The sequence below is a fragment of the Pleurodeles waltl genome, chromosome 9 (genome assembly GCF_031143425.1).
Source record: "Pleurodeles waltl isolate 20211129_DDA chromosome 9, aPleWal1.hap1.20221129, whole genome shotgun sequence".
Classification (NCBI taxonomy): Eukaryota; Metazoa; Chordata; class Amphibia; order Caudata; family Salamandridae; genus Pleurodeles; species Pleurodeles waltl.
Window position 1 is genome coordinate 894008682 of NC_090448.1, and position 16093 is coordinate 894024774.

General features: G+C 47.5%; 1 protein-coding gene across 1 annotated transcript in view; it reads right to left on the reverse strand.

The window, feature by feature from the left end:
• Positions 1 to 640: 640 nt before the first annotated feature.
• The window catches only part of DDX24 (DEAD-box helicase 24), a 212536-nt gene continuing 197083 nt past the window's right edge, over positions 641 to 16093 (reverse strand). The window contains exon 9 of the mRNA XM_069208236.1: positions 641 to 2359. Within this exon, the coding sequence (XP_069064337.1) occupies positions 2106 to 2359 (254 nt within the window). The 3' untranslated portion in view covers positions 641 to 2105. The remainder of the gene's footprint in view (positions 2360 to 16093) is intronic.

A 16093-nucleotide genomic window follows, 5' to 3' on the forward strand; every position in this document is an offset into this window, starting at 1 on the left:
CAAAGAACAAGTAAAGAGTGATGAGCCAAAGACTGTCCTCATGACAGGTGGAAGTCAGCAAATTCGAGGCCATGATGGTAACAATGAACCCGTTGAGACTGGAAGCACAATGAATCAAGTCCGAACTCAATGATAGAGAAAAACAATCCAACAATGGAGTCGGTGACCATGCGCAGCGACCCCTAGAGGAACCACCGAGACCTTGAGACTCAAAAAGACTTCTTCAAAGAAAAACATGTAAAATCCAAGGCCTTCTTTAACACAACTGCACTGTCAAACTGTCAATAAGAATAAAGTCTAGCTTTGGGTAGAAATATAAATAAGAAAGGTACGAGGGAATAAAAATGTATTTATTTTCCAGAAGACACAGATCAGTCAACAAACTATTTTCTAATTTGATGATAGGGCTTTATTTTTTACTAAATGTACTGGTGCTAATGGCAGGGCTTAAGTACCATTTTCTGCCTGATGAAATTGCACTGACATGCATACTTTCTGTAGTTACCATGCAGCGAACTCCGTCTCCTACTGCCAGGAAATGCTAAGTTCCAAGAGGCTTTTACTGGCAGGATCCTTCACCACCACCTACAGCCACATTCTGCCTGACGCAGGATTGTTATAGAGACAGTGAACACTCCCATATCTGAAGCATTTATTTTTTATTGCTTTATATACCTGCTTCTCCTTATAAATCTTTCTTTGTCCTCATCTTAACAGAGTATGTGTGCTTCAAAGTATCTGGCACTCTTGCCCCCACCCCAGGTTCAATACCCCGATGTTCAGAGCTCTAAGTGGGCAGAGTCGCTCCAGGTCTCAGACCGGATAGTATTTTTAGAACAAACATTGAACTGGGTGCCTTGTGGGCCCTATATATATGATTAACTTTACTGGGGAAAAACAAACTGATTTTTTTTTTAACAATTCATGTAATAAATCTTGTAATCCAGGTTAGTGATTTGATTCCCGATTATATTATGCAAACTTTACTGAATATTGCACTCCATTAGAGTGTTAGTTATTTCCAGGATGTTGTGTTCTAGTATTTAACTTCATGCAGCAGATTATTCCTGTATATTTAATGCTCTGAACAGAGTTGCCTCCTGGTGTTAATAATGGCCACGATAGAGAGCTCTGGTGTTCAGGCTCAAGACAGTGCGATTTTCTCACTGTGCCTATCATTGGGTCACAAAGGTGTACAGACTGCATGGTCATTCAATCCTTGGCATCTGCAGAGTGCACACAGACAACCATTGACAAAGCCATAACCTGGATGGTTTTAGGTGTGTCAGCTGGTAAATAACCTTTAGTACCATCGCTCTCTCATAGGCGAGACCTATTAGTTGTGCCTATGTTTGTTAACTACATCGCTTAACAATACTGTTTGCTAAGTAACCATGGTGGCCTTGAAAAGGTCATTTTTTGGAGTAAATAGTCATAACAGTCACTCAACAACTACCAACAATGGCACATTTCAAAGAAAGAGAAAAAAAAATGTTTTTCTGCCATCCCTTTCCTAGCCATGTGTAAATGACGTGTCGGAAGCCCGTGCCTGGGCTACTTCAGAAACAGAAAAAAAAAAAGAAAAAAAAATGACACAACGAGAAATAACTCTGGAACCTAGTCAAATGTTTAGTAACGCGTTCATGTTATTTTCACACTGAACACACACAGCAGAGTAGCTCTATTAAATAATTTTGTTATAACATCTGTACATCATGCCAGGCAAATTACATTTTTTAAATAGATTCATACTGTTTCTTAAAGCAGCAATTAGTGATGTTTTTATACACGCCCTTCCTATCTCGGGGCTCGTTTATGGTACTTTTTATAAACATGAGACGATAGTTTCTCCAAAACTAGAAGGCAAATGTCAACAGTGACTTTTATAAGATTAGGAATTCTGAGCCACCTCGGTGACTTCGATTAAGCCTGTAAGTACTGCAGGCAGGTCAATTCGCCACTAAGGGTAAGGGTAAGAAGGACTTCATAAAAATAAAAAATAAAAAAAAGGGACTGATAGGCCTTTGGGACCTTGTAGGAGAGCGGCCACCTCGTGGAAGGCACTCTTGAGCAATGAACAGGCAAAGCACAGTTCCTTTCAATAGTTACAGTCTTGTGTTGCTCGCTTGCACTTTCTTAGCGCTCTTCTTTTTTTGCCTCTGCTTGGAAATGGTGTTCAATGCAGATTCGGATGTGGCCACGGGAAGCTGAGGCAGCTGCAGCTTCCCACCTTGCGTTGGGTACTTGGTCTTCATCAAATTTTTCACCACCGGCTGCGACAGCAAACGCTTTAACTGTTTTTTCATGCCCTTCAACATCTTCTGCTTCATATGATCCTCCTGCTCTCGGTCTCTGCCACCTGGAAATGCAAAACACAAAATGTATACTGTGTATATATGTATATTGTGCTGTTCAGTCAAGGTTCTGCCGTACATTACAAATCTCACAGAAGTGCTTAATTAACACCAATCGTCGGCGACCATACTCCCTATCTGCAGTAAGCCGCAACTACTCAATACTGAAAATGCCTCAGATTTGTGGCAATCAACTTTGAACAACCTGAGGAAGATCCCAAGATGTGCTACTTCATTCGGTTAGACGAGAGTATCAAAATTAAGTGGTTACCTTTTTAACAAACTGTCGTGACCTCTATGATAGCTGCCTTTTTTTCCAAACTAGTCAGCGTTGATTAGGTTATCTAATGTAAATGAGGGTTCTATAAAAACTCGCACCTGATCTGCATCCTAGTTCATTAGTCTTGAACATCATAGCTCAGTAAAGCTTTAATCTTTTGCAACACCAAATAATTCCTCTGGAAAGACGTGTAGACATTTTCCCATTTGTTTAAGCTATTTTCAGAGCACAGAACACAAACTACATTCCTCTGTGGTTGAGATATGATGTCCTCTCAGATGGCTACAGAAATTATGCCGATTTTACAAATATTGAAAGACGTTTGCAAATTTGTTTTTCACAAATATCCTTAACACAAAAAAGTTTCCGTTCTACATATGTTTGCAGTAAGAGTGGGTGATACTCCCTTTACAATGACAGGACTGCTTAATAGTCTATTTTAAATAGCTGGTACTATTAGGAGACATTAATAAGCTTAGTCTGAAATGGAAAACTTCCACTCAAGAAAATCTTTAAGTCTTTATCTGGTGCTGCTCCGACCATCTGACACTCACTACTAGTTAATCTTAGATGCTTCAAAGACGTCCTCCATTTTCCCAAATAACTGAAAGCACCTTTGTAATCTCCTTCACTGACTTCCTCTTACTTCTGCCTCTCTCCTTTAAATCTCCCTAATCCACACTGTAACACTCCCCCTCTTCGTATTTCCCTGTAATTCAGAGCCTACCCTACCTCTGCCCTTTCTTATTGGTTACCTGCCCTTTTAGTCACACTTGACGCCTTCCTACTCGAGGTCTCTTAGTCCAAGACTTAACTGCCCTCTTTACCATTCTCCATCTCAGTCTTCTCTAACCCCCCAGTGCTAGGTACAAGTTTGCAGAAGCAGCCGATACAATACATCAACATCTTTTGGAAGATTAATTTAACATGTCTTCCTCTACAAAACTAGAGTTATTTTTCACGGTTTGCAAGCTGTTTCTGTAAGGTCCACATTTCTAACAGAAGCACCAATATCATAGATGTGAGGATTTCTCAAGACAGGGGTCACCTCAGCTCAGGACACCTTAGGGGCTGTCCTGACTGGTGGGTGACTTCTCCTTGTTTTTCTCATTATCTCCTCCAGCCTTGCCACCAAAGTTGAGGACCGTGGCCGGAGGGGCAGGCATCTCCACTAGCTGGGATGCCCTGGGGTGCTATAACAAAAGGGGTGAGCACTTGAGGCTCACCGCCAGGTGTTACAGTTCCTGCAGGGGGAGGTGAGAAGCACCTCCACCCAGTACAGGCTTTGTTCCTGGCCACAGAGTGACAAAGGCACTCTCCCCATGTGGCCTGCAACATGTCTGGTGTGTGGCAGGCTGGCAGAAACTGGTCAGCCTACACTAGAAGTCGGGTAGGTATTCAGGGGGCATCTCTAAGATGCCCTCTGGGTGTATGTTATAATAAATTGCACACTGGCATCAGTGTGCATTTATTGTGCTGAGAAGTTTGATACTAAACCTCACAGTTTTCAGTGTAGCCATTATGGAACTGTGGAGTTCGTGTTTGACAAACTCCCAGACCATATACTACCTGCACTTACAATGTCTAAGGTTTTGCTTAGACACTGTAGGGGCATAGTGCTTGTGCACATATGCCCTCACCTGTGGTATAGTGCACCCTGCCTTAGGGCTGTAAGGCCTGGTAGAAGGGTGACTTACCTATGCCACAGGCAGTGTGAGGTTGGCATGGCACTCTGAGGGGAGTGCCATGTCGACTTAGTCATTTTCTCCCCACCAGCACACACAAGCTGTGAGGCAGTGTGCATGTCCTGAGCGAGGGGTCCCCAGGGTGGCATAAGACATGCTGCAGCCTTTAGAGCCCTGCACTGGCGTCAGGGCCCTTGGTACCTGGGGTACCAGTTACAAGGGACTTACCTGAGTGCCAGGGTTGCGCCAATTGTGGAGACAAAGGTACAGTTTAGGGAAAGAACACTGGTGGTGGGGCCTGGTTAGCAGGGTCTCAGCACACTTTCAAATCATAACTTAGCATCAGCAAAGACAAAATGTTAGGGGGTAACCATGCCAAGGAGTTATTTCCTTACACACGGTTACCCTCATTTTCTGCCTGTTGTCGGTGTGTTTGACTGTGTTCATTGGGATCCTGCTAACCAGGACCCCACTGATTATGCTCGCTCCTTTAAATTTGGTTGCTAGTAACCTTTTCTCCCCACAATTGGCATACTGGTCCCCCCATGGAAGTCCTAAGTAAAAGGTACCTAGGTACCCAGGGCATTGGGTTCCAGGGGATCCAGATGGGCTGCAGCAGTTATTCTGCCACCCATAGGGATCCCATGAAAAGGGTTCTGCAGGCCTACCATTGCAGTCTCCATGAACCGGGTGCATGCATTCGCTTTCACTACAGATCACTGCAAGTCACCCCTATAGTTGGCTCTCAGCCCAGAGGGCAGGGTGCAGGTACCTATGAGTGAGGGCACCCCTGCACTAGCAGAGGTGCCCCCAATGAACTCCTGTCCCATTTTACTGGACTTCGTGAGCACGGGACGCCATTTTATAAATATACCGGACACAGGTCACTACCTATGTCCAGAAACATAATGGTAACTCCGAACCTGGGCATGTTTGGTATCAAACATGTCAGAATCATACCCCAATACTGTTGTACAGGGTTTTCCGGGCAGCCCAGCTCCTGCCACCCCTCAGACAGGTGTCTGCCCCCCTGCTGCTTGATCTGATCAAGCCCAGGAGGGCGGAACAAAGGATTTCCTTTGGGAGAGGGAGGTAACTCTCTCCCTCTGGAAATAGGTGTGACTGGCTTGGGCAGGGTAGCCTCCTCAAGCCACTGGTTTTGCTTTGAAGGTGCATATTTGGTGCCCTCCGTGCATAAACCAGTCCACACCGGTTCAGGGACCCCCTCCCCCCCCAGTCTCTGCTCTAGCAGGGAACTGGACAATGGAAAGGGTAGTGACCACTCCCCTGTCCATCACCACCCCAGGGGTGGTGCCCAGAGCTCCTCCAGAGGGTCCCTGGGTACTGCTATCTTGATTCCAAGATTAGCAGGGATCTCTGGGAGCATATGAGTGGCCAGACCAGGCAAGTGACCTCTGATACGTAGTTACCTGGTTAGGTGACCAAGCCCCGTCTTTGGGCTATGGGCTAAATAGTGTCTTCCTCTGGGGTGGGTCCGCAAATTCGGCTTGCAAGACCTCTGCAACTTCCACTTCTGGACACCAGAACTGCAACTGGACCCTCCAGGAACCAACAAGCTGCATATCCACAAGGAAGACTCTTCTGCAACATTTTATCCAGAGATCCTGCCAGCTTTGCAACAGTTCCTTTGCCGTGCATCCTCAGAAGACTGCAACTCTTCAGCCTGCACAAGGAGAAGAAGGAATCTCCCTTGGCGTGAAAGGGTCACTCCCCTGCAACCGCAGGCACCCACAACAAGCAACGACCGGCGGCGTGGATCCCCTCTCCTGCTGAGCTGCGTGGATCCTGCATCACGGGTGGTAGTCCAGAGTAGTAATCTTGGTCCTCTCTACCAGATGTCCAACTTTGGTGGAGGTAAGACTTTGCCTTCCCACACAGGACAGGACCCCGTGCACCGTGTCTCTTGCAGCTGCCAAGGCATGTTTGCATCTCCTTCAAGGGATCTTCAAGCGATGTGCAGCTCCAGTCTCCAGCACTCCTTCCTGCAAACCCACCCTCCTACATGGTTCTCCTGTGGTGTAGGATTCTCTTTTGTAGTGCTGTGTGGGCTCCTTCTTGCACTGTGTCCTCGTCCGGTTAGGCTCCTGTGGGTGCTGCCTCCGCTCCTGTGGACTCTATGCGATGCAGAGTGTCCCTGGTGACTACCCCTCTAGGGGCGAGTCCTCCTGGGCCTTGCTGGTCACTAGCAGACCGCTTATCATCAAACCACAAATTTGCCTTTGCCAGGGCTTGCTGGTGGAATTCCGGCACCTACACCAGTCTGCAATCTTCATTCCAGCGTGGGACACCTTCTACAACCATCAGGAACTCTTCTGTGGCTTCTGAGCTGCAGTGCTGACCTGTTCTTCACCGTCGACCAACTCCTGCATCTTCAGTGTGTTGGGTAGGGGTTCCTGCCCCCACTGGACTCTGTTGTACCCTCTGGACTCATCACCCTCTCGCCACAGGTCTTCTTGCAGTCTTCTCTGGGTTTCTTCTTTTCTTCACTTTACTCCCTTTGGGTGGTTTGGGAAAAATCCAGTGTTTTACTCATGAATTCCTGGTCGCTGGGGTTACTGTGTTACTTACCTCTGTGGTTTTCTAGTACTCCCAGCTCCCCTCTACACATTTTTCTTACCCAAGTGAGGGTAAGTTGTTCACATTCCATTTTTTTTTTTAAGTATATGGTTTGTGCTCCCCCTAGGGCCACTACTAGTTATTACTATTTGCACTGTTTTCTAACCTATTCTATCCCTATTTCAGATCGCTAGTGTTTATATTTAGTGTATTACTTACCTCCTAAGGGTGTGTCACCAGTCTAGTATTTTGTGATAATTAAAAAATAAAGTAGCTTTATTTCTGTACAACTGGGTGTTTTCTTTTGTGTATGTAAGAGCTGTGTGACTACAGTGGTAGTGCATGAGCTTTGCAAGTCTCCTAGATAAGCCTTGGGTGCTCACCCACAGCTACCTCTAGAAAGCCTGGCTTCTGGACACAGTCCACATTACACTGATAAGGGGATACCTGTTATAGGGTGTAAGTACCTCAGGTGCCCACCACACACTAGGCCAGCTTCCTACATATGGATTCTGTTGCCTAAACATATATAAAGATACTTCTTATTTTTCCAGATTGGTGTGGATCTCCTTATTGAGTTCTCTCATTTACCGACTCTGCATGTATATTTGCAGATGTCTAACACTCCTCTCTGATAAGCCTAAGGCTGCTCTACCACTCAACCTCCTAAAAGAGCACCTTGGGATTGCAAGAGCAAGCCCAGTTCACTGGTAAGGGAACTCCTGGACTCTTTATACAATATCTCATTTTGATATGTCATAAAAGAGCCAGCTTGCTACAGTAACAACCACTAGATCTTCCCAACTGGCAGTGGCTTGTCACCACCGACTTTGCAAACGTTCCTGAATCTGTCTCATATGTAGCCTTGCCTATGGTATGAGACATGTGCAGGAGACCAACTTTCCCCACCGTCCTCACTGTCAGAGACTGACCATTCTGGTATTGGAGAGTTTCCTGCAGTACTGATAGTACACTTTTCTGGCAATGGTATGCTTTCGTCTCTCCTGAGTTGATTCTCACTCAAGAACAGTTTCTCTTGCTCTGGGTTGGGAGATAATTTTTCTTTGTTTATTGAGAACCCAAGATTGTGGAGTTTTGATATCACTGTGTTTATGTTGTCTTTGCCCTTGTGTAGGGGGCTTGCTTTCACGAGCCCGTCATCTCGGTAAGGATAAACATGTATTCCTTCCTTCCTTAGACGCACTTCCACTGCTGGGCACTTTGTAAACACTCTATGCTGACTATATTCTGAAAGTCAGTGCCCTGAATTAATGAACAAGTTACTTATCTTCGGTAATGCCTTACCTGGTAGAGACTATATCTAGCTGCAGGTTAATTACCCTTTGAATTATCCCCAGGAGTCACACTGGATCAGAAGATTTTTCTTAAGCAGTACCCCTGCGCTCTGGTAGGTGGCATCAATCGGCTCTGCATCCCTCGTCGGTGCAGTTTGTGCTGGAAATTACGCCATGATTTCTATATAGGCAAGCTTCTTTTCACAATTCAACATGCCAGAAGAACGAGTTACTTACCTTCGGTAACGACTTTTCTGGTGGATACATTAGCTACCTGTGGATTCCTCACCTCATGAATACTCCCATGGCGCCAGCATTCGACGGAAATCTTCTTACTAGTCTCTGCACGTCGACGAGGACGTCACTGTCTCGCACGCGACGCCGTCTGACGTCATACAGGCAATAAGAGGTCCTCGACGACGTGCAGACGTCAGTACCAATCATTTTTTACGTGCATGAGAACAACCAGGCAATGCAATGAAAGAGCAAGGCAACATCCATTATATTGTAAAATACACCACATTGTATGAATAACTGTAAATCTTTTTATGTACATATATATATATATATATATATATATATATATATATAAAACTCTCTCTTTTAAAATATATACACAAACCAAGTATATACATAAAGATATATACACATATACACATATATATATATAAATATATTATATATACATCTATTGCACCCTCAAAGACCAAGAGGAGCGCACTCAAGGATTACTTGGCAAGACCATAAAGGCAACGGGGAGGCGGGTGGGACCGTGAGGAATCCACAGGTAGCTAATGTATCCACCATAAAAGTCGTTACCGAAGGTAAGTAACTCGTTCTTCTGATGGATACAACTACCTGTGGATTCCTCACCTCATGAATAGAGTCCCAAAGCAGTACCACGCCCGGCGGTGGGTGCCTAAATGGTCAAACCAAGAAATCCTGCAGCACTGACCGTGCAAAATGGCCGTCCCTTCTAACCTCAGAATCTAAACAGTAATGTTTTGCAAAAGTGTGAAGGGACGACCAAGTTGCGGCCTTGCAGATGTCGACCACAGGAACACCTCTGGCTAAGGCCGAAGTGGCCGACTTAGCTCTGGTGGAATGAGCTCTAATGCCCTCAGGAGGATCCTTCTTTGCCAAAGAGTAACATTTTAATGCAAAGAACAACCCACCTGGATAGTGTTCTCTTGTGGACTGCCTTTCCTCTCCTCTTGCCCACGTATCCAATAAACAGCTGATCCTCCAGCCTGAAATCCCTTGTTCTATCGATAAAGAAGCTCAACGCTCTCTTTGGGTCCAGACGGTGCAGTCTTTCTTCCTCTTTGGAAGGATGAGGCGGAGGATAGAACGTGGACAAAGTAATTGCCTGAGCCAAATGGAAGGGTGAAACAACCTTCGGGAGGAAAGCAGCCTTGGTCCTCAACACCACCTTATCCCCATAAAAAGTTGTATAAGGGGGTTTTACTGATAAGGCCTGCAACTCACTCACTCTCCTTGCTGATGTTATAGCTATCAGGAAGACTGTTTTTAAAACCAAATACCTCAAGGGGCAAGAATGCATAGGTTCAAAAGGGGACCCCATAAGGAAAGTCAGGACTAAAGACAAATCCCATTGCGGCATAACGAATGGCTTTGGAGGATATTGATTTAGAAGACCTTTCAAGAATCTGATAACAATAGGGGATTTAAATAAAGATGGTTGGTCTGGAAGACATATGAAGGCTGACAAGGCCGATAAATAACCTTTAATGGTAGCCACTGCACAACCTTTTTGCGCCAGAGATAGAGCAAAAGACAAAACGTCCGATAGATGAGCATGTAAGGGATCAATCTGCCTCTCTCCACACCACGCAACAAATTTAGACCACCTATTAGCGTAGATAGATTTAGTGGAGTGTCGCCTGGCCGCTAATATAACATCCACTACCTCAGGCGGGAGAGAGAAGGAACTCAGGTTGCCCCGTTCAATCTCCAGGCATGTAGGTGCAGACTCTGGAGGTTGGGGTGTAGAACCTGCCCCTGCGACTGTGAGAGGAGGTCTGCCCTGAAAGGGAGACGGAGCGGCGGGCACGTTGAGAGTTGGAGAAGGTCGGAGTACCACACCCTCCTTGGCCAATCCGGAGCTATTAAGATTACTAGAGCCCGGTCTTGGCGAATCTTCCTCAATACTCGAGGAATCAAGGGTATGGGAGGAAACGCGTAAAGCAACTGGCCGCACCAGGTCATTTGAAACGCGTCCCCCAACGCTTCCTGCATCGGATACTGAAGGCTGCAGAACAACGGACAATGCGCGTTCTCTCGAGTGGCGAACAGATCTACCCGAGGAAACCCCCACTTCTGGAAGATTAAACGGACTTGATCTGGATGGAGACGCCACTCGTGGTCTGCCGAGAAGTGGCGACTGAGACTGTCCGCACGCACGTTCAAAACTCCGGCCAGATGGTTTGCTATCAAGCAAATCCGATGGTCCTTTGCCCAGGACCATAGTCGAAGAGCTTCTCTGCAGAGAAGGTACGACCCCACTCCTCCCTGCTTGTTTATGTACCACATCGTGGTAGTATTGTCCGTTAGGACCTGTACCGACTGACCACGAAGGGAAGGGAGGAAGGCCTTGAGAGCCAGACGTACAGCCCGTAACTCTAACAGATTGATGTGAAAAATCTGTTCCTCTGGAGACCAAAGACCTTTGATCTCCAGATCCCCCAGATGAGCTCCCCACCCTAGAGTGGAAGCATCCGTTATGACTGTGGCCACTGGTGGCGACTGCTGGAACGGCTTTCCTTGTGAAAGATTGTTGCTTGCAATCCACCACTTCAAATCCACAGCAGCATCTCTGGAGATCTTGACAGTACCCTCTAGATCCCCTCTGTGTTGAGACCACTGCCTTCGGAGGCACCACTGAAGAGCCCTCATGTGCCAGCGAGCATGCGTGACCAACAGAATGCAGGAGGCAAAAAGACCGAGCAGACGAAGGACCTTGAGGACTGGAACTACCGCTCCATTTCGAAACATTGGAACTAAATCCTGAATATCTTGAATCCGCTGAGGCGGAGGAAAGGCCCGACCCAATGTTGTATCCAGTACTGCCCCTATGAACAGGAGGCGCTGAGAGGGCTCTAGGTGAGATTTGGGCTCGTTCACCGAAAAGCCCAGGTCGAACAACAACTGGGTTGTTGACTGCAGATGACGCAACACAAGCTCCGGGGACTTGGCTTTGATTAACCAATCGTCCAAGTAAGGGCATACTGCTATCCCCTTCCTTCTGAGCTCTGCCGCAACCACCGACATCACCTTCGTGAAGACTCGAGGTGCTGAAGTAAGACCAAACGGAAGGACCGGTAGTGTTGCGATCCCACCACAAACCGGAGATACTTCCTGTGTGACTTGAGTATCGGGATATGAAAGTAAGCATCCTGCAAGTCGACAGACACCATCCAGTCTTCCATGTTCAACGCCAAAAGCACCTGTGCTAGGGTCAGCATCTTGAACTTTTCCTGCTTGAGGAACCAATTCAAGATCCTCAGGTCCAGAATTGGTCTCAAACGACCATCCTTCTTGGGAATCAGGAAATACCTTGAGTAAACTCCTTGACCCCTTTCCTGCTCCGGGACCAACTCCACCGCGCCCTTTAAAAGGAGGACTTCTACCTCCTGTTCTAGCAACAGGAGGTGTTCTTGTGAACAATACGAAGGGCGGGGCGGGATGAGGGGCGGAAACTCCCGAAAGGGAAGGGTGTAGCCTTTTCCCACAACACTGAGAACCCAAGTGTCCGACGTAACAGTCTCCCATTTGGTGAGAAAATGCTGTAATCTTCCCCCTACAGGAGAGGAGTGAGTGGGAAATGGTGGAAGCCTAAGGCTGCTTCCCCTGCTGCACCCCGCCAGAGGATGAGGAAGAGGCAGAGTGCTGCTGAGAAGCTCCCCTGGTGCGGACCCTACCCCTCCCCCTAAAAGATCTATAGGGATGGGAAGAGGCAGGTTGCTGATATCTTCCCCGAAAGGAAGAGGAGGAAGAGCCACGCCCAAATCCACGAAACCTCCTGAAGAATCTGGAAGAGGCCGTGGAAGAAGGAGCTTGGAGTCCCAGCGACTTAGCCGTGGCCCTGCTCTCCTTAAACCGTTCCAAGGCCGAATCAGCCTTAGCCCCAAACAGTTTGTCCCCATCAAACGGGAGATCCAACAATGTGGACTGTACATCTGCCGAAAAGCCCGAGTTACGGAGCCAGGCCTGTCTCCTTTCCACCACAGTTGTGCCCATTGCTCTGGCTACCGAGTCGGTGGTATCCAGTCCCGTCTGGATAATTTGGGTCGCAGCAGCCTGGGCATCAGAGACAAGATCCAAAAGACCCTGGGGAAGCTCTGTAAACGAAGAGGAGATGTCATCCATCAGAGCATGAATATTCCTCCCCAGGATACAGGTTGCATTGGTGGCTTTTAAAGCCAGACTGCAGGACGAAAAAATCTTCTTCGACTGCGCCTCCAGCTTTTTTGAATCTCTGTCCCCCGGCACCGTCGGAAAAGAACCAGGCGCTGACTTGGACGAACAGGAGGCCTGCACAACCAAGCTCTCCGGCGTAGGGTGCCTAGATAGGAAACCAGGATCAGTTGGAGCCGTCCGATACCTCCTGGCCACGGCTCTGTGAACTGCTGGGGAAGATGCCGGCTTCTTCCACACCTCTAAAACCGGATCCAGCAGAGCGTCATTAAAAGGTAATAGAGGCTCCGCCGCGGCTGAGGCCGGATGCAACACCTCTGTCAAAAGGTTTTGTTTCGCCTCCACCACCGGCAAAGGCAGGTCCAAAAAACTAGCTGCCTTCCGTACCACTGTATGAAAGGAAGCAGCTTCCTCGGTATATTCCCCCGGGGACGAAAGGTCCCACTCAGGGGAAGTGTCCAGCCCACTGGCCGACTCCAGTCCACGCAGCCCATCACCCGAGTCCTCTAGCTCTCCTTCCTCTAGGGCTCGTTGGTACTCCTGCTCCTCTAGTACCCGGAGAGCACGCCTCCTTGAATGCAGTCGTTGCTCAATCCGCGGAGTCGACAATACCTCCGCCGAAGTCGGAGATCGGCGCCGATCTTCCGAAGCCACCGACGCCGCATCCGGCGCCACAGGTAACTTCGGCGCAGACTGAAGAGCAGTTGAAACGGATGGACCCACCGGAGTCACAGGCCGAAATCTCGACGTCGACGGGATGGAAATCCCTGGGGCCAATCCCTCCGAAGCCACCGGAGCGGCCACCGGCGCCGACACTGGCGCCGAGCCCACGTTCCCAAACGGGAGAAAGGGCATAAAGGGTGCCGGCCGAAGAGGCGCAGGATCACCCAAAGAAAAGGCCAAAGGCCCAGCCGGAGCACCCCCTGGAGCCATCTGTTGGAAGATGGCATACATCGCATTCAAGAATGCGGAACTATCGGCTCCAGGGGTGGGAAAAGCCGGATACTGGGGTGCCTGACTCGGAGGCGACCCCGACGCCGGCCTCGGCGTCTGCGCCGGAGAAAACACTTGAGGCTCCAATACCTCAATCACCGACGCCTGTCCAGGCGAAGTTGGAGACGCCGGAGAGAGCAACGGCGTCGAAGGATGCGGCGTCACCGTGGGGCTGACCTCCCATGTTCTCCGGCGCCGATCCGGAGACCTGGAACGAGCCTCCCTTGAATGACGCCGAGATTCTCTACGGCGCCGGGAGTCTCGATGACGCCGATGTCTTGGAGAAGACTTTTTCTTGTGATGCTTCTCCTTTGACTTGGCCATAAACAGCTTCGCCTCGCGTTCTTTAAGGGCCTTCGGATTCATGTGCTGACATGAATCACAAGTCGAGACGTCATGGTCGGAGCTCAAACACCAAAGGCAATCGGAATGAGGATCCGTCACCGACATCTTGCCTCCACACTCACGACAAGGCTTAAATCCAGACTTTCTCTGCGACATTATTTCCACAGAGAAAGAGTACGCAGCAAGATATACACTGTAACCGCAAGAGTAACAGTTGCTCCCTCGAAGATAACCGTTTCGAATGCACGGAAAAAAAAGGGAACTGACGTCTGCACGTCGTCGAGGACCTCTTATTGCCTGTATGACGTCAGACGGCGTCGCGTGCGAGACAGTGACGTCCTCGTCGACGTGCAGAGACTAGTAAGAAGATTTCCGTCGAATGCTGGCGCCATGGGAGTATTCATGAGGTGAGGAATCCACAGGTAGTTGTATCCATCAGAAGCATGGAGCCATGAAGAACACTGACCAGTGGTGTGTCAAAACTAGGGCCCTTAAAGGGAAGTCCCTGCCCACTAGAAATCTGTTCACAGAGCAGGGAGGATGAGGGCTGGCCCCATATTGCTGGAGGTGTGTGTTTGGAGTTAACTTGAACCCCAACCTTTGGACATCGTAACCCCCGGAGACTTGTACTTACATTAAAACTGTGCTAAATTTTCTTCCCCCCCTAAACAGATTTTTGCTATTTACTTGAAAACCGTTTAACTTGTCAAATTGAAACAAAATGCTATTGATACATATGCTTACTACTTAACTGCAAGTGTATTAACCTGCAATCAGAATCAGGTGGTTCTAGAAATGAAGTAACAAAAAATATTTTTGCTATATAAAAACATTTGACCTGAAATTAGTGATTGAGTGTGTGCTTCTATTTTTGCCTCTGTGTGTACAACAAATGTTTTGCACTATCCTCTGATATGCCTAAATGCTCAACCACACTCCCACAAAATAAAGCGTTTGTAATACCTACTTTAGCCTCTGGTGAACCCCTGGACTCTGTGCACACTATCTCATTTCTATATAGTATATACATAGCCAGCTTCCTACAATCTTGTTTTTCAGTACTCTTTCTTTTGCTGTATTTTTTAGCAATTCTTTTACTTCCTGTAGTAGTAAACAGAGGCGTTGTTGCCTCCTTTGTGTGGACCACACTGGTCCTTTTACTGGTGGTTGTTTGTTCAGTTTCATGTAACATCCAAATCGTATGATGTTGAGAATCCATTTGTCTGAAGTCACCTTCCTCCTCCCCTTGAAGTTTTCTGGGTATTCTGAGGAGTGTTTAAATTATTTTCTCAGACGTTGGTGTTAATGACCTGCTTGTTGCAGTTTCCTTAAAGGCCTCTCTTCCCTGATCTAATGTATTTGGGAGCATTGGCTGCTACTTTGGGAAGGTAACAATGTCAAAAGAAGAAAACATTATTGTGATTTTCCTTCTTCCAATTGCACCCCATATTTGTCGGAAGCCCTTTTTATTAACTGATTATACACTGCAAGGTCACCCGGAGGCAATAGTCTCAGTGGATGTGTGACCATCCCTCTTCTGGGGAATCAGTTTTGATGTCATGCCACTGCGTCTCGAGGTATTCTGACCCCTTTGTCTCCTGGAACATGCCCTGGGTTTCAGGATCTTCCTCTTCACAGATGTCTTGTTTTTCCTCCTTTTCCTGTGGCTCTGGGGTCACTGGGTGCTCAAGCTGTTTTGGACCTTGTTTTATTGTGTTTTTTCTGTCAAAGTTTTTGGTGGAATTCTAAATTTTCTAAGAGAGGTTTCAAACCCTTTTTTCATTTGCAGTATCACGGCCATTTCGGCTTCAAGACACCTTACTTTCAATCTTGGCCATGCGGTCTTCAGCGTTGAGTGTAGGAGTCAACTTCGTAAGACATCGAGGCTTCTTTGGTCTGGGTAACATTCGACCCTGTTTTTGGCCCCTCTAGACTTTGATCATCTTTTGACTCTGTCTTCTTGGTTGTTCGATCTCCTGCTGTGTCCCCAAGGGGTTATTTCTGAGTCTGCTTGCCTTCAGTCTGCGAGATCTTCGACACAAAAGGCAGGTGTTTGTGACGGAGTCTGTTGTTCGAGACTCACCCCCAAATCTCTTTTTGACGTTACCCAGGAAAATTTCTCCTTGT